At 55.1% G+C, this 27,643-nt stretch overlaps 1 protein-coding gene across 1 annotated transcript; it reads right to left on the bottom strand.

Moving 5' to 3' along the window:
• Window positions 1-24: 24 nt before the first annotated feature.
• On the bottom strand, window positions 25-27,643 carry STK11 (serine/threonine kinase 11). Its single transcript, XM_050321093.1, has 10 exons — window positions 26,344-27,643; window positions 21,659-21,742; window positions 20,697-20,786; window positions 19,814-19,946; window positions 19,225-19,361; window positions 18,611-18,738; window positions 12,218-12,275; window positions 5,507-5,700; window positions 2,025-2,244; window positions 25-786 (listed from the first exon to the last, which is right to left on the bottom strand). The coding sequence occupies exons 1-9, from the start codon at window positions 26,631-26,633 to the stop codon at window positions 2,036-2,038; spliced, it is 1,323 nt and encodes a 440-aa protein (XP_050177050.1). The 5' UTR covers window positions 26,634-27,643; the 3' UTR covers window positions 25-786; window positions 2,025-2,035.

The raw sequence follows: 27,643 nt of genomic DNA, 5'->3' as shown, positions 1-27,643 counted from the left end.
AGGAGGAAGGACATGAAACCCACCTGCTCTTTTCACTTTATTTTCTTTAAAAAAAAAAAAAAAAAAAAAAAAAAAGAAGAAGAAAAAAAAAGAGAGAGAAAAAAGGAGCCAAGTGGCTGCCAGTGCCCCGATTCCTTCTGAGCCCGAGCCCATCCAAGCTCTGAGCCCTTCCCAGGCCTTGATCCCTTCCAAGCCCTGAGCCCTTCCCAGGCCCTGTTCCCTTCAGAGCCCCCGTGCAGCATGCAGGTGTAACAGAGTTCTGCTTTGTCTTAATACCTGGCTTTTTTTCCTCATCTGGTTTATTTTAACACATCACGATGTGTAGGAATCTCTAAATATACCGCAAATATAAACAAAACAAAAAAAAAAAAAAAAGAGGAAAATATATAATATATAACAGTAGTCTAAAACATAAAGTGCACGGCAATGGCTTTGCACGACTCTACACGGCCGGGGGGCCCAGCAGGGGGGCGGCTCCCACCCCCCCCAGCCCCCTCATCCCACCTTCCCATCGCAAAATTAAAAACAGAATCAGTGTCTTGATTGGCAAAGAGTGATTGGGGGGGACAGCGTCCTGGCAGCTGCAAAGTTCAACTCCCAGGCGTCCGGGGAGTGCGGCCACCACGGCCTCGGGTCCTGGCGCTGCCGGAGCGGGGGGCGCAGGGAGGGAAGGGGGTCCTTGGTTGGTTTCCTCTGGTTTCTTTTTGGATCGCAAGCACAGTCCAGTCCCAGGAGAGAGGCAGAGCTGGGGCGAGGAGGGGGGACGCAGGCCCGTGCCCGGGGATGCTGTGGGGAGAACAGAGAGGAGGGGTGAGGGAGGGCAGGGGGTGCCCAATTCGGGGTGCAGGCTCTGCTCCCGACTGCCAGCGGGTCACACCCTGCACCCGGGCTCCTGCCAGCACCCTGGGATGGGGGAGAGGAGCCCAGAGTCCCTGTGCTGTCCCTGGAGGGTTGATGAGGGCTCACACACAGCTGGTCCCTCAGCCAGGTGAGCCCAGACCTGCCCTGAAGCCGAGGAGAAAAACTCCAAGGGGAAAATGACACCAAGGTGAATCCTTTACACCAAGGAGGGGAGCATTCCCTTCCTTCCGAAGGGTTTTAGGCTAAGGTGGTGACTCAGCCAGGCTCAGGTAGCCTGCACAGACCCTCCCCTTCCTTGGAGCCCCCAGGCCGGGCAGTGGGAAGGGTGGGAGGAGCAGCAGGTCCAGGGAGCCCCGTCCCAGGCTCTGGCTGCACCGACTCCCTGCACAGGTGACTCACTGCCCCCATGAATTAAAGATGGAGCTGCCACGGCCCCTGACAGCTGCAGGGGGAGGATCCAGCTTTTATTTCGGGCTTTTTTCACACCACAAAGCTGGTCGTGATCCAGGAGATAACAGAGCTCAGCCCCAGCAGCGCCGTGACGAGCATGAGGCCGGGGGCGGATGAGGCTGAACATGAGTCACTGCTGGCTCAGTTATGAATGAGGGGTGGGAAGGAGGGGACAGGGCTTGGAGCTGGGGAAGAAGGAGCCGGAAGGAGGGGGGGAGGCAGGGAGGGGAGGGGAAGGGGCTTGGGCAAGCAGTGGCCTGGCCATGGGTGACACAGACACCTCCTGGGCCAGGGGCAGGTCCCATGGGGGCAGTGCTCAGCATCCCACTGCAGCCCAGCTCCTCCGTACTCCCCAAATCCAGGAGGGTGGTGAGGCCAGGAGCGGAGCAGGGGGGTCCCAGTGCCAAGGAAAAGGGGTGTCACTACACAGGCTGGCTGCAGCCCAGCAGGGACAGGGGTCATGACAGCAGCTTTCGCCTGGTGGGGCAACACCTTGCAAGGGGTAACAGAGCAGAGCCAGGCAGGCACGAGGCGTCCTCACTGGGCTCTGCATCCCCCAACACCACGGGGTTTGGTGCCAGGGACCCTTGCAGGGGGACGTTCAGGACCCAGACTACAACACACCCCTCAAGCTCCCTCCCGCTGCCCCCGGCTGGGGCAGACTGGAGTGTGCCCCCCTTCCTCGGGTAGCCCCCCCGGTCCCCCCGCAGTACCTGGGCAGAGCTCACTGCTGTTTGCAGGTGGAGAGCTTGCGGATCTTGCTGCTGGCAGAGCAGGCCTTGCGGGAGGGGTTGGAGGAGGCGCTGGCGCGGCGCTCGCCCTTGGCCCTGGCGCTCAGCTGCCCCGGCTCCGTCCCGTTCATGCACACGGCCTTGGGCAGCCCCTTGCCCCGGCTCTGCCCGTTCTGCCCGGCCTCCTCCTCAGGCACCTGTCCTGCAAGGCAACGGGCACAGTCAGGGGGTGGGCAGCAGCCCTGCCCAGGGACAGACCCTGCTCCTGCAGGAAACCTGAGCCTCAGGAGCACGGGACAGGGATCCCAAGCAGGGGATGTGCAAGGCTGGGAGCCTGAGACTGCATCTCCCTCCCTCCTCCCAGAGGACTGGTCTGACCCCCACTGCCCCAGCACACAGCAGCTGGTGGTCCCCAGCACATGGGCATTGGACCACAAGGATGGCATGTCCCCTCCTCCCTGGGCTGTCTTCGAGCCCCCCTGGACTCCCAGGGAGCAGCCCAGCTACTCTGGGGAGCAGAGGGGGGTGCAGATCCCAGCTCCAGGCACTTACTTTGGGGTGTCCAGGGGCTGGGTGTGTTTGCAGAATGGGGCAGTGCAGCCCCTTCTGGCAGGGCTGGGGCTCAGGTGTGTCACCATCCCTTGAGGGGCACCCCGATGGGGTGAGGGCTTCACATCAGCCCCCCTCCCTCCTCTGCTCCCTGTGACTCAGCAGAGCAGGTGAAGAGCCATTTCCAGAGGCATCTCCCGCTGCCACGGCCGGGGCTGGGTCACATCCCCTCAGCCAGGCAGTGACGCAGGGCTGTGGCCACAGAGCATCCCGGGGCTCCCGGCAGGACCACGGCGCAGCCCCCAGCCCGACAGGGGGCTGGGGAGAGGCTCTGCCTGCCCCCCCACCGGATCCAGCCGAGGCAATTTCCTTCCAGCAGGAACGTCACGCTCCAGGGCCCTTCAGTTATGACTCAGAGGTTTGAGTGGAAGCGAAGGCTGTAAGACGATTATGTATAATTTTCTTTAAAGGATGCTCAATCCTTTCTCCGCCAAGGCCGGGCGGGACGTCAGCGCCGCTTGCGCCAACCATCGCCCCACTGCTCGGAGCTGGGGGGGCCCAGGGGTGCTGGGACAGACATTCCTGCTCTGGGGGGGCACAGTGGGGTCCAGCTTAGACCCCTGTGCCTTGACACATCCCCGCTGGCACCGCTGCAGGTCCTCGAGAAACAGGGAGGGAGGGGGGAGCGGATCCTGGGTTACAGGTGCCATCAGTTCCCCCTGGATCTGCCCCCATATCCCTTCCAATGGCTCCGAGTGTTGCCACAGCTCCCACTCACTGGCTTGTGGCCACTTACCTGAGCGCTCCTGCCACCAGAAGGGACAGGGACTGGCTTTGGGCACCCAACCCACTCACTGCGCTCCCAGGGAGGGTCCAACCCAGCACCCCCCAGCAGCACAGCTCCTGGCCAGGCTCACCACAAGGGACTGAGGGGATGGGGGTGCCTCAGCCCCCCTGGGGACAGAGGGGTGTGTGTCAGAGCCTCAGGCATGCTGGGGCAGTGACTGGCTGGTGGGAGCACAGAGCTCAGGCCCCACCATTGATCCCACCATCACCTGATCCCTCTGGAGGGGTGATGGCTGGAAAGGGCCGAGGGGTCCAAGCTGTAGGACAGGGGGACACACTGGCCCCAGAGCCCCCTGGGATGGGGCTCCCCAAGGGTGAGCAGCTCACAAGGGTCAGGCTGCAGCAACTCCCCAGAGCTCTGGGTTTTTCCTTCCATCCCTCCATCCCACCAGCACGTCTGCAGAGCCTCAAACAACCCCATTCAGAGCCAAGCTGAACACTTCTTCCCCTCCCTCGGCTGAACTCGGGCCAAGTCAATTAACATTTCTGACTGGGGAGGGAAAAAAGCATCTATCCAAACAGCTCATTTGTCTTTTGTGTGACTCTTCCCTCCTCCCCTCCTTCCCTGCTTCAAAAGCACAGTCCCGGGAGTCTATTATGGATACCAAGGAGGGAGGTGAATCGTGAGCTAATTTTACCTCCTTCACCAATGACAGTTGCTGACGTTCAAATTAATGAAAATAAAAATTCAGCATGGGCTGAAGTCTTGGCAACTGCTGCCCCCGCGGAAGCCGCTGACCCAGCGCTGCGTCTGCCCGAGCAGCTCTGCCCACCTCACCCCCACCACGGGCAGGGCTAAAAATAAGAGAAATAAAGGGAGGGCTGAGAGAGGCACCGGCAACGTGGCTGCTCATCCCTGCCACCCCTCACATTCTTAATGGCTCTGCATCCAGCTCATTCAGGCACCAAAAAAGGTTTCAAAATAACACCACCAGGAGGTTTGGAATCGCTGTTTGTCAGACCGTGAGCAGCCAGGAACGCACCTTCCCGAGCACCAGGCTGGGCTCAGAAGCTCCACTCCTGGTTGCATTTCCCAGCCTCAGACTGAAAACCCCAGGAGCAGGCCCTGCAGAACAAGGCTGTGGCAGGAGGAGGGGTTAATGGAGGGGAGGAAAGAGCAGAGCTCGGCCTCCAAATCTGAGAGGCAGCAAAAAAGCACCGAGCAGGACATTCACATCCCTTCACTGCACGCAAGGATCCTGCCTTCGGGTCACAGCCATCCTCTCCATCCTCTCCTCAGCACTTCCCTTGGATGGGATGTTTAACACTGATTGAACCAGGGGCTTGGAACATTTACATCTCTCCACAGAGCTGCATAAATCTTTAAATAACCCTTTAAAAATGAAAGCACTTTCTCAAAGTCCCTTCTTCCCCTGAAGAACGCCGGATTTAATGAGGTTCCCTCTTCTCCCCACAAACCCAACACCCACCCCCACCTATGAGTCACTCACACTCCTGCTCTCGCTGCCCAGCAGAGCCACAGCTGAGCTGATCCCTCATGTACAAGGGGGTTTTAATTTATATTTTAACATGGCATCGCTGTTAGATACAACACCGAGCAGGTTCAAAGGGATCCTGCAGGAAGACTCGGGTGAAAAAATTCACCTTTATTGCCTCTGCAGCTGCCCCCACCTCTGCAAACCACACGAACCCACCAGGCAGACTCAGAGCTGGGGAGCACCCAGGCAGGCCAGGTTGGGACCAGGCTCCTGGTGTGCAGGGGACACCCTAGGTGTGCCATGTACCCTGAACACAGAGTCACTTCAGGGCTCTGCTCCCAAAAACTCATTCTAGCAGAACTGGCCCAAACAATGAACTGTGCTGTTCCTGTGAGCAGGGAGGAAAATGGCACAGGGGTAACACAGGGAGGGGCATCCTGGTTGATCAAATCAAGGACCAAGGCATCCAGAGCACGAGGGATCACTCCCACCACGCCATAACCAACAGCCTCCTCCTCCGCTGAAAGGATTGTTCAGACCCCGAGGCCTTTCCCAAAAGGCTCTAAAGGGACCAAAAGAAAACCCCACAACCACTTCTGCCCTGCCCGTCACAGCATCCTTCTCCCCTACCTGGTACTGTGAAGTCCTGAGTGTAGATGATATCATCTTCAATGTCATACAAGTCCTCGTCCTCCTCCTCGTTGTAGCCATGCAGATCCTCCAGGTAAGGCACCGCCGTCATGCTCCTCCACCGGTCCTTCGTCTCGGGGCTGGGCGGGATCGGCACCAGCGCCTCTGCCTGAGCGTGTTTCTTCCGAAACCAGCTGCAAAGAGCCCCAGGGCACAGCTGGGTCAGGGCAGGGGCCCGCAGGAGCCCCCCACACCCAGATGGCCCCCTCCCACCCCAGGATTGACAGGTATGTGCTCTGCCCACGGGCTCTGGCAGGTCAGGAGGAACGAACAGCTCTGCCCAGGAGCCAGTGCTGGAGTCTGCTGTGGGACACACTGGGTGGGACAGGGGGACAGGCACAGGGGGCAGCTCAGGGGCTGGACACACAGCTCAGGAACGTTCTCTCCATCACCAACTCTAGTCCAAACTACCTGTAAGTCAAAACACATCAGCAGAGCTGCTAGAGCTCCTGAGTTTTGTTGTCCAAGCCAGCAGGACAGTTACTGCAGCAGCTTCCTCTAAAAGCCAGTTTGCACCAAGGCCACAGCAGAAACGTTTCTACTCTATCTTTTTATCCCCCTCTGTCTCAAGGGACTCCTATCACCACCAAACCCCATCTGGCCAGGAAAGGATATCGGCTCTGAAAGCTGTTCTTAATCAGATCAGGAATCCAGCAGGCTGCTTCCCAGCAGCATCCCAGAGCCAGATGGGATAAACCTCTTAGGTTTCCATCGTACTCCCAGAGCAGGCTCTGACTCCAGACCGTCTCTGGGGTGTCTCCCAGTGCTGCACGTGGGCACCCAAAGTTTCCTGGGAGTGCTGCTGGAGCCTCCCCACTCCCAGCAACCCTCCCAGTGCAGGTGGGAGCAGAGGTTCCTGCAGACCCAGGTACCTCTAACACACCTTTCCAGCCCACACAAGCCTGATGGGACACGAGTGCTTCCCCCTCCACAGCTGGCATCCAGTAACTCCTGGCCTCCAAGCACAGAGGAGGGCCTGAGCCAGCCCAAGAGCTCTCACCAACCTGAGCCATCTGGTTTTTATCACCCCATTTCCAAACTCCTTTCAGGAAGGCAGGCTGAAGGCACCTCCTGCGCAGAGCTGTAATTACCATTTTGTTCTAGTCTTACACTGCTTTGACAGTCAGCCTGAAAAAAAGTGGGATTCTAACAAAACTATCAGCAAAAGCACCGAGCGAGGAGATAAACAAATGGAAATGCAGCTACTGGGACAAATCAGGCAGGATTCAAGGGGGGGGTGAACTCTTATCCAGAAATTGCTTCACAATCAGCATCTTTAAACTGTTTTCTCTGCAGTGATGGAGTTTTGGAGCCAGGCAGTGCCTTGCTCGCAGGGAGGAAGCTGGAGTTCGCAGGGAGGGACGGGAACTGCTGCAGATCTCAGCTGGCAGGAGTCACCTCTGTCCCTGAAGCGGCACTACAGAGCTGAGCAAAGCCCACACCAGCTGCGGGAGCAGCAGGAAGGGAGTGGGACCAGCGTAACTGGACTGTGGCCAAGGGCTCTCCACAGATCCCATGCATGGCTTCCTCGGTGACGTGTGTGGCACACAGCACTCCTAATCGGATCAATCCACTTCCCTTCCTCGGGACACTCTGCTCGCTGGGGAAGCGACTGCCAAGACAGCAAATCCAGCCTGGGCTGATCTGGCCTGCAAGGATCATCAGCACAGGGACAGAGGAACCAACAGCCACCAGCTGCTTTTGCCAGGCACACTGGGGCTTGAGGGATCCAAACTCAGCACCAGACACCTCGGGAGAAGGGAACATCCAGGACAAACGAGATCAGAGGGGCTGCTGTTAACAGGAGAATTTTAAAGGGGAAAAGCCTGGAAGTCTACAGCACCCAGTGTTTTTATTTTGCTGTATTTCAGCTCTGCCTCACTCTTCCCTCCTGTCCTACTTACCAGGAGAGTAAAAATAGGTTTTTATTAGCAGCAGAAACCTGAATCACTGTACTCCAGTCATTATGCTTCCATCCTCCGGGAGGTGATTTCAAACACTTGCATATGCATATATGGTAATGAGGACAGAGAGTGAGAAGAGAAATCCATTGAAGTTCTAAGAAAAATCAAAGACCTCTTGGAAGGAGCCTCGAGCCATTCTGTGCAGAGTAGCAGAGTATTTCCTGGCAAGAATTTTCCAGCAGGGACAGACATTCCACTTTCTGCACTGGTGCTGGAGGTTGTTAGCGAAGATTTGCTCTTCAGCTGAGGACCACTGGCTCCAGCAACACCCTGATCTGCCTTGGGAAGCCACTGCCTGAGCCAGAAAGCAGCAACTCCTGGGCAATGATGATGATGAGATAAAGCCCCTCCTCACCCTGCCCTTACCACCAAGGTAAAACACCAGCTGGGTCAGAGCCCTGCTGATGAGTGCCCTGTCTCACCCATTATTCCCAGTTTCAGGGATATTTTCTGAGCCAACTCCACTGGCACACACACAGTTACCTGGTGCTTGTGGTGGCTGCTTTAACCCTGAGGGGGAAGAAAAGATTTTTGGTATCTCGGAAGCGTCCCTTGTCCAGAACATCCCCTGGAAGAGGCAGATTCCTCTCTGGTCTCTGTTCCAAAGGGCTGGGAGTGGCTAAGAAACGTTTCAGGGTGAAGGCAGCAGCAGTAAGAGATCATTTCTTCCTACTCCACAAGCTCGTTGAGGCACCTGCAAGCTCAGAAGCCCCAGCCAGCAGTGGCACAAAGTGTTAACTGTGATCCTGGCAGCAGAAGTGGTGCCCAGACAGCTGCTGTCAGCCACAGGGAGATAACGCAGCAAGGGTCAGGGGCTGAAGGAAAAGAGGAATCTGGGTTGCCCAGTGCTTAATGAGCCTGTCTGGTTTGCAGCTCCCAAGCTCAGATCTCCCATCACAAGTCCTCTCCCTGCTCTTTTCAAGTTCTGGTATAAGCAAGCTTAAATCAAGAATCCGTAAGCACAGCTGCAGCTTCCCAACACTCCCAGCTGCCCCCTTCCCATCTGGGTCACAAACACTGCAGTTTGCTTGGTTTGTACATGGGTGATTGTCTCTGGGAGCAGAGGCCGAGCTGCAGATCCCTGCCCTGGCAGCCAGGGTCGGGATGAGCCATTCCCCACCTCCTGTGATGCCATGCAAGGGCCTGGAGCTCACTGGAAGGTCACTGTCACCATAAGCAGCACATAACAGGGTTCCAGTTTAACTCAGTCCCCTCACAGGGAAGGGCACCACATGCCAGCAGTGTCCCTGCAATCCCTGCCCCATCTCCCTTCAGTACCCAGGTTGGAACAGCACAGCATCCCAGAGCGACTCTCCAGCCCCCTGGGGGAGCAGGAGTGGTGGGGAAGGTGGCACAGCAGCCTTCAGGAGGGCAGGAGGAGCCCCCAGCCCAGTAGGTTAATTTGCACCTTGGCTAATAAAAGGTGGAAGTTCCTCCCCTCTCGTGCTATGAACTCCTGCAATCGGATCTGCGACTGAACAAATTAAGTGTGACACTCGTGGAGAGGGAATGGAAGATGGTTGCCTTGGAAACAAGGGACAGAGGTAGAATTCTGCATCCACTTCATCACTTTAAGTGCTGCAGCAGGTCAGTGAATTAGTTACAAAATGCAGTGTATGAGCACGAAGCCCTTCAGCAAAAGCAGAGGGCAGAGGGGAGGTGGGGGATAGTCCAAGTTGGAACTCCCTGGCTCTTGGCAGCTTTCCCTTCCCAGCCCAGGAGCACCAGATATTCCTAGAGGCGAGCTATGAGCATCAGTTTCCCACTGAACATCATCCCACCTGGATCCTCCTAGGAAGAGTGGATATCCAGGCTCTTCCAGTGCTACTCAGGGAACTCAGGCAGTTCCTAAGCTCTGAGATGAGACTGGGAGAGGTTTAACTCATTTCCATTTACAACTCCAGGTCTGGTCTGCACAAACTGGGCTGAGCAGAGCAGCACATCTTGCTCTGTCCTGCTCCAGTGGAAGTGCAGAGACAGGAGTCTGATGGACAAGTTCAGCTGCAGGAGTGAGGAAGGCAGCTGGCAGGGATGAAACTCAGCAGACTCTTCCTCCAGCATTCCTCAGCCAGGGCTGCTGCCTCAGGGGGAAAAGCATTTGGAATAGCTGACAGGAATAACGGGAGGAACAGCAGGATTACCACTGCTGGGCCTGGCTGCCTTGCCTGCCTCCTGCAGCTCTGCTGCCCCACAGAGCACTCCGTGCTTCCTCAGCGACCCCGAGCCACTGAATCCATCCTGGTCCCTCTGCAGGAGCCCTCACCCTGCAGGCAGGTGGACTGGGGAGGTGTGCCCTGAGCACCCAGCTTGGTGGCTGCAGGACACCCTCTCTGTGCTGCCTCCCTTGGACAGGGGAACGTGGCCCCTCCTGCCATCCCCACACGAGCCTGGCCCAGCCGCGCTCGGCTCCAAACAAAACCCCTGCCCAGGCCCGGGGGCTGTTCCTGCTGCTTTCACAGCACTTTGATGATCCTGACTGTCCATACGAGCCAGTCCCCAGGAACAGCAGCTCCAAGACATGAAAGGAGACTTCCAGCAGCACGGAAAGACACCGGGTGCTTCTGGTTTGAGCCGGGATCCATCCCAGCAGGGCAGCCTGGGGAAGGCGCCTGATGTTTTTCTGTCTAGTTCCTGTGCCTCAGCACACGGCTTTGGGGGAGGAGTGTGGAGAAACCCAAAATCATTAATGACTTACTCCCTCCCCTGCTCCCAAATCTAAGGACTCTAAAAATCAAATCTCTTCTTACTAAAGTGCTTTCCCAAAACCCTCTGACAGTATCCAGTGGCTGCCTGCTGTCCTGACTCCTGTGTTCCATTTACAAAAAAAATCAGGGTCAGGTTAAGCATCAGGGCTAAGCTTCTATTTAAAGAAAAGGCAGGAGAACCAAGCTCTGGATTCTTTAGCACAAAAAGGAGCTGGACAGACACATCCAAGGCCCAAGGCTGCAGGCTCTGCTGTGCTTGATGTAATTATTAGATGCCACAGCAGGAGGAAGGAGGCAATTACTAATAGGGGAGAAAAGCCTGTTAAGAAGCACTGGCTAAGCTCACACAAAACTAATAAGAGCCTAAGCCTTGGAAATGCTCTTGGGTTTGCAGGCAGAGCCTTTCCTCAGCCCCTCTCAGTGCTGTGGGATGAGAAGCCTGGGTACAGCAGCTGTGCCACAGAGCACGGGAGCTCCACAGCTGCCCCGTGCCAGAGCCCTGCTCCAGTTTCTCTGGCTTTCTAGCCACAGGTGTCTCTGGAGACACCTCTGTGCCTCCAGCTGAGCAACACTGACACAGAAACTCACTGCCACGCGGGAGGAGGATAAAATGGAGTACCTGGGCTTAGGGAACCAGCTCAAACCCCCAGCAGTGACCCACGAGGACCCAGGGCCGTGCCTGAGCTCAGGGGCAGCCTCTGCACCCACAGAAAAGAAAGTGCTTTTAGTGGTTTTCTCAAGACCAATTGATGAATCCACAGACTTCATTCCTGCATCTTTCCAGTGCTTCCTGACAAAGCATGGGTTTGCCTGCATGGCAACCTGATCCCCTCTGTCTGTGGGGGGGAATAGGGGGGCCCATGTAGGGAAAGGTAAGCCTTGAACAGCAAATGCCTGCGCCCATCATCGCCCAGAGCCACTGAAGCCACCCTAGCACAGGACCTGGCTGTTTAATTATCTGTCTGGGCAGCTCTATAAGCCCTGCTCCCCCAGCCCCTCTGCTCCCTGTGGAGCTGAAGAGCACCCTGGGTCTCTCAGTTCTGGCTGTGGCTCCTTGGACACCTGGCAGGGGCCATACCCTGACAGCACATGGCTACAATGGCCAGGCTTTTCCAGAGACACAAGGGGAAAGCAGCGCTGTTCCTGCAGCATGGAGCAGGCTCAGCACCATCCCAGATCACATCCTTGCTTTTCCACAGCTCAGTCACATCCTTGCTTTTCCTGGGCAGGCTCACAGACAGCAGCTGTGCTGAGCAGCTGCGGTCCAGAGGCTGCTCTGCCTGTCCTCAGAAGCACTTCCCATTCCAAGAGGAGATAAACTGATGCAGCCTCCGCAGCAAAGCATCCTCATGATGCTTTTTGTTCTTGTACTTTCATCCGCCCAGGAAATCTCTGCTCGGAGCCAGCGTGTTCAAACAGATCCTTAAAAAAAACCCCCGGCGATAACGGGGCATTTCCCCCCCGACTGCGGCACGGAAAACGGGGGAGGAGATGGGGGAGGGAAGCCTGTGATATTAAAGAGAAAGAAAAAAAAAAAAATCTCCTATTGTCCTGGAACGCTTCTCCACATATTGATTCCATATGGAGCAAATGCCAGGGGATATTTCTGTCCCCAGGCTGGCCAGAACGAACACACGTTACTGAACAGTCCCACTTCAATAACCCAGCTTTAAGGATCCCCTGTTCCGCTCCATTAGTACTTGCTGGCCTCTGGAAAAAATTATCCAGAACCCTTAATCATCCAGAAGCAGGCACGCCACAAACAGACTTCCAACGTATCCCTAATTTACCGGTCAGCAATTCCACTGCTTTACCGGATGCTCTAATAGGAGGAAAAAAGCCAAGTGGAGGCTGCCAGAGCCCCAGCAGAGCTGGAGGAAGGAGACTGAGTGACTTCCATGTGTCTGCTGTCAAAAGGAAACAGGAGGTGAGAGCAGGAGCACAGGTACACGAGCAGGAAGGGAAGGGCTGATAACACTCACTTGTGCTGCCTTATCTGCTGTATTGAGAACCTCTTGGCTGGGTCGTATTCCAGCATCCCTGAAAAGAAGCAGAAAAGGCCAGGTGTGATCACAGGCACTCTCAGCTGAGCCAAGGCCAGGAAGCACAAAGCTCTGCCCTCCCCTCCCCTCCCTTCCCTCCCCAACAGCCACGCTGTGCCCAGTCCTGGCAGCTCCAGGCAGGATCTGCAGCATCAGCCACAGGAAGCTCAGCACAAAATCCCAACCCCACTGATAACTACCTGATCCAGTTTGTTCCTCAGTTTCCCACCTGCAAAGCAGATCCAGCCCTTCTCTCCCTCCCAGTGCAGGGACTGAGGCTTTCTCCAGCCCCAGATCACAGGTCCAGCCATGTGTGATCTCCAGGCAAAGAGCATCAAGACTTTGCATTTCACAGATAATTCCACTGAACTTTCTCCATGGAAGAGCCAAAGCCTCAGGCACAGCATATGTCCAGTTGCTCAGTGTCCCAGATACTCCAGTCTAGTGGAATTCTATTCTGGAGACACAGTCAGAGAGAGCCTACTGCCCATCCTTGTGCCTTGGCCAGGGCTTGGATTTCTGGGATCATCTGCTGAGGTAACTGGGTGGGGGTGAGGAAAAGCAGCTCATCTGTATTTTCTCTGGGAGAGAGGGAGATGGATTCCTTTAACAGCCTCCAAGGGTGCCCACTCTGCTCCGCTGCCTTTGAGAGGCTTCACAGCTCAAGAGAAGGGAAGGAGCAAATTTTGCCATATTCTTCAGGATGAGCCAGTGGGACCTTAGGAGCCTCATCCAGCAGCATCCACCACATTCTCCAGTGAAAGTTCCAGGAATATATTGACTGTCAAACAGGAGTTTGGAAAGTCAGGACAGCAGCAAACAGTGCAGAGGGCTGGGGAGAGCCAGGATAAGGACAGAGAGAGAGCACAGGGATGGGAGATACAGCTGGATGGACACTTGGAAGGGGAGGGGCTGGAAAGAGACATCCTAGTTCAAGCAGGAAGTTGCAAGGATCTTTTGCAGGTTAGATTCTGAAAGTCAAAGGTCATGGAAGAGATAATCACCACAGCATGTGTGGTAACAAAAGCTGCTCCAGAGTATCTTCCCTGCCAAGCTGTTCCTCACCACACCCCTGACAGTAACAGCACGGGCAAAGAGGGGGGACAGGACAGCACAGTGAGGGAGGGATGAAGTTATTTTGCCCCCAGAACCCAAAATACAACTTGCCCTGGCAATCTGTGAAGGTTTATCTGTGCTGGTGACAGCACTAAGAGCTTTAAGGCAGATGGGATCCCTGCTGATCCCCATGACATCACATGAAGTAGGTCAAAGAAACACGGAAAGAGCTCTCCAGGTTAGAGGTCAGGTGCATGCCAGGCCCCTGGCTCAGGAACTTGAGGCACTGGAGTCCTCAGAGCCCAACTCCTCAGAGTTTTGGATTGTTTGGAATGGGTTTGGAATGTCTCTGAGGATGGAAACTCCACAACCCCCCCACACACAACCTGTTCCAGAGCTCAGCCCTGGCAGCAAAGGAGTTTTCTCACGTTCAGATGGAATTTCTCCTCACCTCACAGAAAAAGAAGTAAGTTCAGAGGAAAAAATAAATCATCCTGCACCTAATTAAAGGACCTATTAATAAGATGATCAGACAGTAGTTTCACAGCTGAGCTGCCCAAATGAATTGGCTTTTTTTTTAAGGAATAGGACTGAAAGGAGCTCTTGCATGAACATTAGGAGACAACAGCAAGTTCTGGCTGGGTTCTCTTATTAATGTCATCAGAAACAGAGAACTCAGGGCACCACCTGCTTCCCCAGTTTATTTATTTAAAGACCACACTTCAAGGTGGTTTTGAAATGTAAGGCATTTACCAGATGAAACCGGCACAAGCAGAGGAAGAAGTTTAAGGTAAATGATTAAAAGAGGCCCAAGAGCAGCAGTTACAAACAGCCACTGCACAGGGAGCTGTTGCTCTCAAGCCATTAAAAAGGCAGAAAGAAAATAACCGACCAAAAAAGAGTATTTGCTTTAATGAAAAATGACCACACTCGGGGCAACGTTTGAAAGAAAACGGAAAGTCTCCTCACTGAAAATGTGCATTCACACATTCAGCTCTGAGTCACTCGTGGCAGCTCCGTGGCTCAAGTCCTGCACTGAGGAGAGGCTTCCTCGAGACAAAACATCATGTTCTGTTCAGCAGGCCAGTCATCCCGGAGCGTCTGCCCAGGGAGCCGCTCGCTGCCATGTAGGGTAAAGCCTTCCCCAAGTTTATCTGCGCGTGGGGACGGCACAGGCTGTGCCAGGGCCCTGCCTCGGGAGGCCCAGCCCAGCCCCTGCTCCTCACCGTTCCCATACATGGGCTATCACAGGATCCCCGGGGCTGGAAAAGCCCTCTGAGGTCACCCAGTGTCCCCTGTACCTGATGCCCACCCTGTCCCCCAGCCCAGAGCGCTGAGTGCCACGGCCAGGCCTTCCTTGGGCACCTCCAGGGGTGGGGACTCCAAACCTCCCTGGGCAGCCCCTGCCAATGCCTGACCACCCTTTCCATGAGGAAATTATTCCTGAAATGTAAAGTCCCCTCCTCGAGGATGTATCAGGTACTAAACTGATAAGAACAGATCCTACACAATCGTACCCACGAGGGGGTATCGTGCCCACTGCAGCACCTCCACAGCCTCAAACACCCCTCTATTCATGTAAAGTCTCAGGTATGGGACTGGGGAAGCAGGAAGAAATCCAGCAGCAAGGTTAATGAACTCACCCTGGATTTCACTTCAGCCTCCAGCTCAGATGAACGTTTAAACCACCGCTATAAAAGCAGTGTGAGGCCAATCTGTAAATGGAGACAGGACTTTCTCCCTCTCCCTGCACACGCTCAGCCGGCTGTTCCGGCCACAAACTCCCTCTGCAGGCAAATCCCGGGCCTTTGATCCAGCACAGGCCTCTGGATGGGCACAAACACCCTCCTGCCAGCTCCAGGGACTCCTGCCATGGCACAATTAAAGCATCCCACTGTCACCAGGACACATATCCTCTCTCTGTCCGGGCAAGGAAAGGTCACGGCAGTGAGGAATCAAACTGCTACGGAACCAACCACCGTGTCCCGGGTCACAGGGCCTGGAAATCAATTCAGATGCTGATTAATGCAGAGCTGCAGCCTCAGAGCTTCCTCTTCCAGTAAAAGTCTATTACCAGGAGGAGGAAAGCTGACCTTGTGCATTTTTCTGGTCCAGAAGCAAAGTGCACACAGTTGATAAGCCATGGGCTGATGCTGCCAGAAGAACCTTAAGGCTATTTATAAACTCTTCCACTCTGACACATCTCTCCTGACTGCACACACAGAGCAGCACCAGCCCTTCTCCTTCCCATCCCTGAGGAGTATAAATAAAGCTTCATCCCTGATTAGGGAGACAAAATGAGGAGCAGCATCCCAACTAATCTGTGGGATATACTGTCATGCGAGTCTCTTCACAAGCCAAATACCACAGAAGATTTAAGTCCTCTAAACTCTGCTCTTCTGGAAAGGGGAACAAAGATAAAAAAAAGCTCAAGGGGAAGAAAAAGTAAAGAAACACTACAAAAGTGGTCAAGAGAAGAACAGGAAAACCTTAAAAAGCGTGTTTGTGTTTTGTTCACAGCCCTACAGGGCCTGTGGTCAGCACAGCCCCCGCAGACAGAGGAAATGAGCACTTTGCAGCACTGAATTCTGCCTCACACCAGACCCAGACCAAGCACTCTGAGCCCTGCAAGGGCTTTTAGAGCCTTTCAAAGCAACACAAAGGCAACACGAAACCTCCAGCGAGACAGAGCTGAGCTGGGGGTGTCTGTGCTGCTCACACAGGCACATCCACCAGCCACTGACAGTGTCCAACCTGCAGGCACTAAATTCAGCTCCTGCTCACTGCAGGAGGAGCGGGCACTGACCAGGAAATGCAGACCTTCTGGAGGAAAAGCAGGAACTAAATAAAGCACCCAGGTCTGTCACCATAGCTACACAGAGCCAGCTGCACAGCTCAGCCCTGGGCCTGGGCAGGTGCTGAGGAGCTGATCAGGCCTCCAGAGCAGGGGGAATCGGAGGCAATCCCACCCCAGAATTCATCCACCTTGAGGCCACTGGGCAGTCTGACCACTGGAAAATGTGTGTCACACCAAGCCAAGAGAAGCACCAGGAGGTTTTGCCAGCTTTTACAGCGTACCACGTGCATACGGCAAGGTGAGGGGTGGGAGCGTGTTCTCAAGTGGGTGGGAGGAGAAGAAAAGGGATCCTTAGGGTTTCCCACCACCCTGGAAGAAGGGGACACATCCACCTCCTCCCAGACAAGCTCCTTTCCCCACCAAACCCACCCAGCTGGCACTTCTGTGGTGCCCAAGTAAAAGAGGGATTCACAGAGCCAGCCAGCAGCAGGGATGAAGGAGATTCAGGCTGTAAGACATGGACAGGGGGCACCAGGTACAAGACTCCTCCGTGTAAAATCAGGCAGAGGGAAGAGTAGGAAATTCTGACTCCAGATCTCACGCAGGGGCGGAAAGAGAACTAAAAAGGGAGTTATTGTGCTAATGAAGCACAAGATTTTAAGCTGTCAGTATCCTCAGCACAGGAAAAAGAGAAAACTGCCACACTCCTTTTCCCTAGGGGAAGCACTAAGTGCAGCTGAAAGGCTGATCAGAAACCTCCAAGGAGTTCTGCTGGATGCTTCAGGAGGGCGGCAGCTGGTCCAGCCGGACCGCAGGATTTACTCCATTTGGGCGCGTCCCAGCTCATAAAGAGGCTGTGTTGGGAGTCAGCAGCCACAGAGCAAAGGCCACATGGGCTCAGACACCATTCCCTGGGGCAGGCAGCTCTGACAGGAAGCACAGCAGGCAGTCCTGGCCGTGAGCAGCCGCCGCACCGGGCTCAGCGGAGCAGTCGGATCCCGGCTGTGCCGAGCGCCACTGGAAGCGCTGCCTTATGTAATGCCTTGGGAGAGCTGCTAAAGCTGGCTAATGCCTTTGGAAACACATGGAAATAACTGATTTCATCACTGGCACGGGGCCACAGAAGCTAAAATAGCCTCTGAGGGGGCCGGCGGGGGGTCTGGCACCTCCTCGGTGCCGGGGTCCAGGGAGCGCCGGCAGCGGCGCTGGAGGAGCTCGGACTGACAGCACCACCTGCCGCCGGCACGGCCGGCACCGAGCCAGGAGCCCTGCACCGAGGGGAGCCCTGCACCGAGGGGAGCCCTGCACCGAGGGGAGCCCTGCACCGAGGGGAGCCCTGCACCGAGGGGAGCCCCGCACCCAGAGGGGAGCCCCGCACCCAGAGGGGAGCCCTGCACCCAGAGGGGAGCCCTGCCCCGAGAGGGGAGCCCTGCCCCGAGAGGGGAGCCCTGCACCCAGAGGGGAGCCCTGCACCCAGAGGGGAGCCCTGCCCCGAGAGGGGAGCCCTGCACCCAGAGGGGAGCCCTGCACCCAGAGGGAGCCCTGCCCCCAGAGGGGAGCCCTGCACCCCAGAGGGGAGCCCTGCACCCAGAGGGGAGCCCTGCACCCAGAGGGGAGCCCTGCACCCAGAGGGGAGCCCCGCACCCAGAGGGGAGCCCCGCACCCAGAGGGGAGCCCTGCACCCAGAGGGGAGCCCTGCACCCCTGTCCCCACACTGAGATGGGAGCCCTGCACCCCTGTCCCCACACCGAGAGGGGAGCCCATGTCCCACAGCACTGACACGCTGCCAGGAGGGAGGGACTCAGTGCCCCCAGCCCCTCAGCAACCCCACACAGCACAAGGACCAGGAAATCCAATGTGAAACAAGACAAACCTCCCATAACTGGGGGCTGATCTCTCACTAAAAAGAGCTGTGAAAGGGAAGGAGAGGACAAGCTGGGCTGAGAGCTGGGGAGCACGGCTGCACTTGGCTGTTCCAGTGCCAAGGAGGCAGTACAGTGCTGGTCAGGCTCTCCCATGGGCTGGAATCACATCCCCTCTGCTGCCAAAGGGGCTCTCCAGCCTGCCTGCTGAGCAGAGGCTGATGAGGAAGGACAGCAGACCCTGAATAGTCAGTGTTTCACTTTAGGGAAAGCCTGGACAAGGCACCTGAGTGTTCTCACTGGCAAAACCTGCATCAATGCTATGATGCCATTTTAAATTTAACTTCTTCTGGGTTTTGCCTTTAGGTGTAAAAGCTTCTCAGAGCACAAGGAACATAATGCAAGAACAATGACTGCAAGAGCCATGCAGGGGTTAGTGGATCTCAGGAAAATACCAGTATTAAGGATCTTTCAGAGGCTGCAAGGACAACCTCCCTGTCTAACAGGATCCTGCATCTCCACAGGACACTTGGAAGGAAGCTCTGCCCGGCACTGTGCAAGCTGAGCAGTTGTTGCATCTATAAATGTTACCCTTTTGGAGCCATCTGGGAGACTCACCTCTCAGTAAGTCCGAGAGTGGAGGACCACAATCCTCTGGAATTGTGTAGTCGCCTTTCCCGATGTTTTCAAATAATTTATAGATATTATCCCCTTCAAAAGGGTACAGACCCGTTGTGATGTTGTATCTGTGGAGGCAGAAGGAGAAGCTGGATAAGAAGCAGCACGCAGGTGCTCAGTTCTTACATGGCTACGTAAACCAGAAGGAGCCAAGAGGGAACTAAAAGAGGAATACTGGACAGTATGTGGAATGCCTCTTTAAACTTAGCCTTCCTTCATCACAGCTCTTCACTCACACCAGTCAAAACCACCAGGACATCTCCCTGACAGCCCGGGACAGCAGAAACTTTAAAATAAATAGTTGTGGTTTCTGTTACTGCAGCAGCTGTGCCTCTGGGTGCTGAGCAACAGCTGCAGAGTCGCTCACAGAGAGAAAAGATGACCTTCTGTAGAATTACAGGTACTCTGGGGAGCATAAATCCCCCCCAGGAGGGACCAGCACTCCCCTCCCTGCTCCCCCAACACACGAGAGCAGCAGTGACAGCGGCTGGCCCGGACTGAGCTCCCTCGGGGTGTAATTTGCTATCCAGTTCCTGGGGGTTCTGGGCACTCACAGCGTCACCCCCGCGGACCAGATGTCGACTTTAAAGCCTGAAAAGGTGTCAAGGCCGTTGGCAATTTCTGGGGGCTGGAATGCTGGCGACCCTTGGCTCGTCCTGCACGTGTCGTCCTCCGCAAACGGATGCAATGCCTGCAGGAGACACCACTGTCAGACCTCCAAGGAAAACAAACTGACTGTTGGAAAAGTTCCACCTGGGAAATAAAAGGGGAAGACTCCTCTACTGAACATCTACAGATGATGAGCACAAGCCACCACAGCAAGCACACACCACAGTGACAAGCCTTGCACCTCTTCCACCTAGGACAGTCTCCACATAAAAAAGAGGATAAGGTTATGTAGCTTATCCCCATTTGCCCCCACTTTTGGGCTTGTCCAAGATTGATGTCTTCCTCTCAGTGCTTCCTGAGTGGAGGTTTCATGCTGTTACCAACAAAAGTGCTTTGCCAATTGCAATAAATATTCAGAGTCACTCGGAGCGCTCTGCAAGCGCAACAGAACAAAAGCCTAAATGCACAGTAAATCAATGACACCACAGAGGTGACCTGAATCGAGAATGTCCCGTTGCTGCACTTCTCACATACCTCTGCTACGCCTAAATCGGATATTTTTAGTGTCCCGTTGGTTGTTAGCAGGAGGTTCCCCGGTTTGATATCCTTGTGGACAATCCCTTGGCTGTGCAAGTATTCTAAGCCATCTATAAGCTGACAAAAGTACCTGCAGAGAGAGGCAGAGGGAAAAAATCAAAGACTTTTAGCCAGTAGAAAGGAGCTTTTTGCTGTGCTCGTGGTCAGAGACTCAGGGCTATCATCAGCACTGCACACACAGCCTGGCAGCAGGCAAGTGTTTCATCTCATAATATCCAGAAATAGTACAAGTGTGCCTGAATTTCACTTAGGCTGTCTGTAATCCCACAGATCTCTTAAACAAAGTGAAAATATGACTAGAAAATCATGCAGTTGCCACAAGTTTGCTGCTCTGCCCCGATTTGATCATGCCAATCTTGTATTCCCAGAATTTTCAGGTTTCTTTCCTTGTAGAGTGAAAGGGGCTCCAGCTTATCCTGTCTAACTAACCAGGCTAAGAGATCATGCTGGATATTGCCAATCCCTAATCCATCCCAAGGCCTTTAATCTCTCTTCTGATGCTGAACTGTGGTTTGGCTTCCATTTAAGCAGGGCAGGAGATTCTCCACTTTGCACCCCTGGGCACTGCAGGAGGACGAGGGCCAGGAAGGGCTGTTGGGCAGCTCAGGGAGTTAAACAAAAGTAACAGAAAAACCAATGGAAAGATGGTTTTCCTTCCCAAAATCTAAGGATAATCCCTGCCACCACTTCAAGAGCTTTTCACTTTTTGCAGGGGTGTAAAAGATTAAATTATCACACACAGCCAGGTTTGCTTTCACGTGCAGCCTGAGCAGAGCTCCCCAGCTCGAGAGAGCACGGTGGTGAGAGGAACAAAACTTACCCGTGAGCCTGAAACACTGGAAACCTCTTTTCTGGGACACTGTCCAGCATCTCCTGCATCCCACACACACAGTACTCCATCACCATATACGTGAAGGCAGAGTTAAGGAAGCTCCAAGGTCAAACACCCCTCAGGGAGGTGCTGTGTGAGGGCTGCACTCCCCAGCTACTGAGGGACCTTCCTGCAGCTCCCACAGGAGGGGGAGGCACCCACAGGAGAATCCTTCTGGAATGACCCACTGCAGCTCCAGGAGCAGGCCTGGGACAGGACAGGAACTCCGCAGAAACCAAGCTGGAGACTCCACAGGAGTGACAGAAACAGGGAGACGTCCCCAGAGAGACCCCATTTCCCAGTGACAGTTCTGGGCTGTCATCACCTGGTACCGACACACGATGTCTCTCTCGGGCTCCTTTCCCTGCGCTGCCTCCTCCCTTCCCCCTAATTAACGGCATCTCTCTCTCACTGTAATTGACTCGCTGTCCCCCCTGTCTGCCGAGGCCACGGCACAAGCAGAAGTTGTCACACCGCTTTATCCTAATGATCTGGTGGCAGAGTGTTTGATCTAATTAAGGCACACAATTAAATTACCCCTTTTCTGGAGTGCTCTAATAAGGCAGTATTTAGAAAACACTGCCAAATATAAAAGCAGCCATTTATAACACGAGCTACAGCAGATCAGCTCCAGGAACTTCCACGCCGGTCCCAGGCAAGGTGCTCTCAGTGTGGCAGAGTCACCCCACATCCAGCAAGGTGAGGCACAAAATTGCCCTGATCAGTGTGTCTGTGAATTTGTGTTCCTGTGGAAAGCCTCCCAGCAGGCAGGACGGTTAATACCAGTGGAAGCAATTTAATTGCAAAAATTTAGGCTTAATAAGCATCCAAAAGGGCCTTCCCAAAAGCAGAACTACAGCAGGGAGCAGTGGGAATTCAAACCTGATTAACAGCCCCGTGAAAAAGGATATATTTTCTGCTTCTCCTCGTTGTACAACACATCTACCAGCTGGATGACGTTTTTGTGCCGTAATCGCCGCAGGAGCTGGATTTCCCTGCAGGAAGAGACAAGGAAAAAAGTTATGTTTAAAAAGCTAATTTCCCAATCCATTTTTTCCAAAATCTCACCCAAGCTTAACCTGACTGAATGGTTCAGAGACCTGAAGTGAATCCTCTGTTTGTGGGGAATAATGTAAAGCAGTATAAACACCTTCCCTTGGCAGGGAGAACGGCCCCTCCTATGTCAACTCCTCTGATCTTTCTCCCCTGGGATTTTGCACCTGCCCCAAACCACATTTTAGTCTCTTTTGCATTAAACTCAGCCTGCAAAATCCCGCTGGATGCCAGCTGTGGAGAAACAGGCGGATCAGGACAGTCAGGTCAGGGTGGTTCTGTCAGTGCCTGGCACTACAGGTCGTGCTGCTGCTCCGCTCTGAGCTGTGCTGAACTCCACAAACCCTCCCTCCCACCTCCCTTCCTGTGCCATTTGGCGAGCGCTCTGAGCAGTGTGGTCACACTTCACCAGCTCCAGCCCTCGGAAGCAGCACTACAAGGAATTCCAAGCACAGCTCTGGAAGGGAGAGCCCCCGCCCAAAGCCCCTCGCAGTTCGCAGCTCCAACAACAAGCTGGGTCAGCACTGGTTGGTGCCTCACAGCTGAGTAACAACCAGGAGCTGCTCCTGGGAAAGCCTCCTCCAATGCAGGAGTGCAAGGAGAATCCTTAAGGATCATTTAAGGATAAGTGAGCACTTCACTACCGAAGTTTAGGCCAGGGACTCTTCCTTTCTCAACTCTGGATTTAAAAAAGCCACCGAGAGCCGAGCAGAGCCCTGGGACACCACGGCAAAGCTCCCAAGTGTTCGGTGGGCTTGGCAGACAGGTCTAATTATAGGAACGACCAAAGGGCTGGAGTGGATTAAATTAGCACAGGAACTGCAGCCAGTGTCAGTGTGGGGTGAGGAGATCCTGCAGCACAGGGGAGAGGGCCGAGGGGTCCAGCTGGGATGCTGAGAGGGAGGAGGGCACACACACTCCAACACGACTGCTTTAAGGCAAAGCAAGCTCCCAGTGTCAGGGACACATTTAAAATCCTGATCCCAACAGCTCACTCCCTGTAATACAGCTTGGAAGCACAAACATTAATTCCTTCCACCTTCAACAGACTAAAAAAATATCTCATATTTCTGAAATTATTTCCCCCCCCCAGAGGACTTTGTGAACCAATCCAAAATGCCAGGGCAGTGCCCCCCCCCCCTGCTCTGGGGCAGAGGCCAAGCAGCCCTTTTCCCAGAGGAAAGATTACTTCTATTTTTAGCTCCTCTTGCACTCTGGAATGCCTGAGGAGCAGGGACAGCCAGCCAGTCACCTCCAACCCTATTTTGCTTTGCAAACCCCAAGAGCAAGGGAACTCACCTCCTCAGAAAGGGTCTAAAGTTCACTTTTTTCCCCAAAATTAACACCCAAACCCCAGCCCAGCCCAGTGCAAGTGTGTGACCAGACAGACTGCCAGAGGGCAGGGCCTGCTTCCAAGTGCAGCCTCCTTGGAGGAAGATGAGGAGGGAGAAGACCTTCTAACTCGAGCTCTGTCAGATCCATTAAGCTCATCCTGGTAGATTAAGACTTATCCCCTGCAAGGTACCTGCACTGGCACATAACTGGGGATTGTTGTTGCTCAGAACTGTATATAGCAAAGCTGCCTACTTGCTCCACTGCCACACCATTCTGGAAGTTGCCAAGGACAGCCTGGAAAGACGTTCCCTCCTAGACATCTCCACCAAGATCCAGCTCCCACAGCTTGTTCCTGGTGTCACAGCCATTCTGCTTAAATAAAACCCAGCCACACAGCCAAGAGATTCCTTCCCTTCCTTTGGTTCACGAGGCTCCTCCAATAAAGTCCTAAAAGCTTAAGAGCAGGCACCTGCTTCAGGACTGGACAAGGAGGACTTTGGTGTTGCTTTTCCTCTTTTCCAGTCCCAGGGCTCCGTCCACATCCCACTCCTGCAGGGATGCCTGGCATTCCAGGCTGGATATCCATCACTACACAGCTACCTGTGCTCTCCCACGGATCACAGCTCCCAGTGTTTCCCCTCCCAGCAGAGGATGCCCCGAGCCGGGCGGCTCCAAAGGGCACCCGTGTCGGGCAGGAGGGACAGGGATCGGCTGCAGCCCCCCTGAGCCCACAGCTCCAGGGCTTCCAGCAAGGCCGTGCCCAGCAGAGCTGGCCCTGCAGACCCCAGAACAAGCTGTGACAGCACTGCCCCACGACCCCTGTGAGGGATTGCACATTCCAACCACCGAGGTGGTAAGCACAGCACAGGGCACCTGGGATCCCACAGGGCCCCAGACACTTAATTAACGTGTGAGGTTATTAGCACACGGCGTTATTAAACCTCTGCTGCTGCACACACAGCCTGCCAAGTTTTCCTTCCTCTTTCCAGCAATCCCACTAAACTCCTTTTTTTTGCAGGGATCAGCCCCAGCACCGTCTGCCTGACTGAGCCACCTCCACCTCACCTGGAGCAACTGAAGAGAAACGAAAATTCCCTCAATGGATTTAAGGAAATGTTTGTCTTACAAGCTTAAACCCTCAACATCCTCCCTGGGACTCAGAGATCCTTTCAAGACCCATTTTTCCGGGGCAAAACTGGAGGATTCTAGGGTAGAGAAGAATCATTCAATTTGATGTAAGTCCCAAACACATTTTAGTCATAATTTCTGGGTCTCCAGAACATCAGGAGACAGGGCTGGGGCAGGGGGCTGCACACGTGGGATGAGGATTTGGTGTGGGACATGAGCAAGGAGTGACCCAAGGAGTGACCCAGGAATGTCCCAACTCCAGCCCCACATCTGCAGGTGCCCAAGGCTGGCTCAGACCTGCCCAGTCCTCCCCAGCTCATTGCTGGGCTCTCGTTACTCTCTGTGTGCTGCTGCTCATGGAATCACATGAGGATCAGAGTCTAGGAACTGTTCTCCAGGGAGTTCCTCTGATGACCCAGTGCCCTGGGAGGGAGCAGAGGCACAGGCCCACCACAGCAACTCAGTCACCTCTGCCTGAGTCTCACAGCTTTCACTCCCTGAGCTGAAGGGTCTGATAAGCTCAGAGGGCCCAAAAATACAAGAGTTTGCCTTAAAATTCCCCACTGAAGCAGCAGATAAAGATTACAAATGGGTGGGCAGAGAGGAAAGCACGAGGGGACAGAAACAGGAACTTGAACTAAAGTCAACCCTGGGTACGAGACAACACCTAAAATCTGCCTTGGTGTTTTGGAGCAGGTGGGGCTGAGCCAGAAAACCTCCAGACCAGGGAGGGGATTGGCTAGTCTGCTTAATAACCCCCTTAATGACCCCCCTGAAACTCACAGCCCCGCTCTGGGCATGAATAAAACTTCCACGGAGTTCACCTCAGGACGCAGGAGAGTTCCCATGGCTCGGAGCAGGGAACTCCCCTGGTCTGGGCAAGTTCTTTTTATCTAATTTACATTAAAAGTTTCCCCAAGGAGGAAGAGATCTCCCTGTTCCTCAGTGGCAGCTCTGGATGTGCCCATGGAGGGACGGGGGCACTCAGCCTCTACCAGAAAAACAAGAAACATTTTATTACACATTAACGAAGCTCGCTCTGATCCTGAACCTGAGCCAGGTAGGCAGAGACAGGGAGGTCCCGGCCCTGGGATGTGACTGTTCCGCAGCCAAGGCTGTCAAGGAAGGTTGGAAGGCAAAGCGAGAGCAGTGCTGGGACAGGATGTGAAATATCCCAGAGCTGACCTGGGAAACTCAGCCCTGGGTGAGAGACACACACGGGACTCTGCCAGCCCCCAGCTGGGCAGCACGAAGCTCTCACAGCCCTCCCTCCAGCCCAGATAAACCCTGGCCAGGTTGTTTGGGCTGCAGAGGCTCCTGCACGGCAGATAAGCAGCTCCTGGCAGGGCTGGGACGCAGCTGCTGCGAGGTCCTGGAAGGGAAAGCTCCCTCAGCAGCCCCACGGAGCCGGCCCCTCCCAGGGCTCCCTCCCACAAGGTCCTTGTGCCCGGAGTATCTGGGGTGTGGGAGCTTCCTGAGCGCAGCTCTGGAGTCACTGACACCAGAGAGGTCAACAGCCCTTGGCCCTGCTTTACAGCGTCAGAAATCAGCTGGGGAGAGCCTTGAACGTGTCCCAGACACCTCAGAAACGAAACCAAGGGAAAAACACAGAACTTCCTGTGCCCATGGGGTGCCCCATACGTTGGTTCACCTTCCACATGGCGGGGAGCAGGAGCTGCCACCCCAGAGAGCTCCAGGGCCACACACACTTGGGTGCAATCACCCCGACTGGGACTGCACCGGGTGTGTTTGTGCCCCCTCACCTTTCCCAGGCTGCAGCACCTGGGCAAGGTGACACCTTAGAGAGGGACTGCTTTAGGAAACACTATTTAATTCCTTAAGCAGCACCAAAGTGGTGCGTTCCAGACAGTCCTGGCCCCTTTCCCCGTGCCAGCCTCACCCAGAGCGCTGGGCGCTGTTCTGTAGGAAGATTCCTGAACACCCATGGCTTAGGAAGCACTTCCACGGCAGGAAGCCGTGGCTCAGGAAGCCCTTCCCCATCAGATCAGCTAAGGTGACACAGGAGCTCAAAACAAGCCCCAGGCTGACTCCCCCCCAGCTCCCAGGCCTGCTCACTCACTTTTTCACGTTGGCCTCCCCGTTGGGGATCCGGCGCAGCTTCTTCTTCTTCAGGATCTTGACAGCCCTCCTGCACAGGGTCTCCGAGTCCAGCATCTCCTTGACTTTGCCGTAGGAGCCCTCCCCCAGCAGGTCCCCCATGAGGTACTTGCCGATGAGCTTGGCCCGCTTGCGCCGGGGCTGGTAAATGACCTCGGTGGAGTCGATGCGGTGGATGAACGTGTCCATCCCCACCGACATCAGCTCGCCCTCCGCGAACATTCCCAGCTGCTGCGGCTCCTGCAGATCCATCCTGGATTAAGTTCCTTAACCTGTTTTCCCCTCAAGCGCTCAGGGCTTTAATCCTGTTTAAATGTTAAGTTTCCAACACTCCCTTTTTACTCCTTCTTGGGACAAGGAAAAAAAAAAAAAAAGGAAAAAAAAAGGAAGGAAAGAAGATATCCGGAAGATTGTACAAACGTGAATTAAAAAACAACCAAAAAAAAAAAAAAAAAGAAGAAGAAGAAAAAACAACAGAAAAACCAAACCTAAGAGCTGCTTCCAGGTCAGTTGGATGCCAAAAGATCCCGGCCTGGCTCCAGAACGTCTTTGAAAAAGAACATAAATGTGTGAAGGGACACGCTCAGTTTGGGACTCGCTTTGCCTCCGGCCCGGTCCCGCTGCCGGGGCTCTTCCCAGTCACCTGGCCTGGACTGGGCCCAGTTAGGTCATCCTGGGGCCGTCAGGCCACCCCGTGGAACCAGCCCAGCTCCCAGTCCCTCTCGTGGCTTTCCATCCCTAGCAGCTCATCGCTGCGGGCCGGGCGGAGGGAGGAGTGTCCCGGGAGCAGGGGCTGGGGGCGTTTCAGCCGTTGGGGAGCTGGAACCAAGTTTCCTCGAAGGAGCTTTCCCAGACAATTCTCACGTCTTCGCTTTCGCCTACAAAAGTTTGAGGCCTTCGGTGCCTACCGAGAGCTCCCGGGGGCATCCTTCATCCACCGGGATTGCGCCTGGCACATGATGTGTCACCGCCTGTGCCGGGGTCAGCGGTGCCGGACAACGAACCCGCCCGGGGCCGGGGACCCCCTGCCCGGTCCCTCCCGCAGGGCCCAGCGGGGCGGGGGGGACACACCGGGAGGGCGGCGAGGGGAGACGGGGCCGGGACACTTTCGGTGCGACCGAATCGGGGCCGGGGCCGGGAGGGGCTGGAGGACCTCAGGACGCCTCCCCCCGTGGAAAGGCCCCGGCCGCTGCCGCCGCCCCGGACGGTGAGTCGGGGGAGGGGGGCGGGCGGCCGAGTCCCCTCCCCGCCGCCGGGCCGGC

Source organism: Myiozetetes cayanensis, unplaced genomic scaffold, assembly GCF_022539395.1.
Source record: "Myiozetetes cayanensis isolate MyiCay16 unplaced genomic scaffold, myiCay2020 scf26, whole genome shotgun sequence".
Taxonomy (NCBI): domain Eukaryota; kingdom Metazoa; phylum Chordata; class Aves; order Passeriformes; family Tyrannidae; genus Myiozetetes; species Myiozetetes cayanensis.
This window is presented reverse-complemented; position numbering and strand designations above follow the sequence as displayed.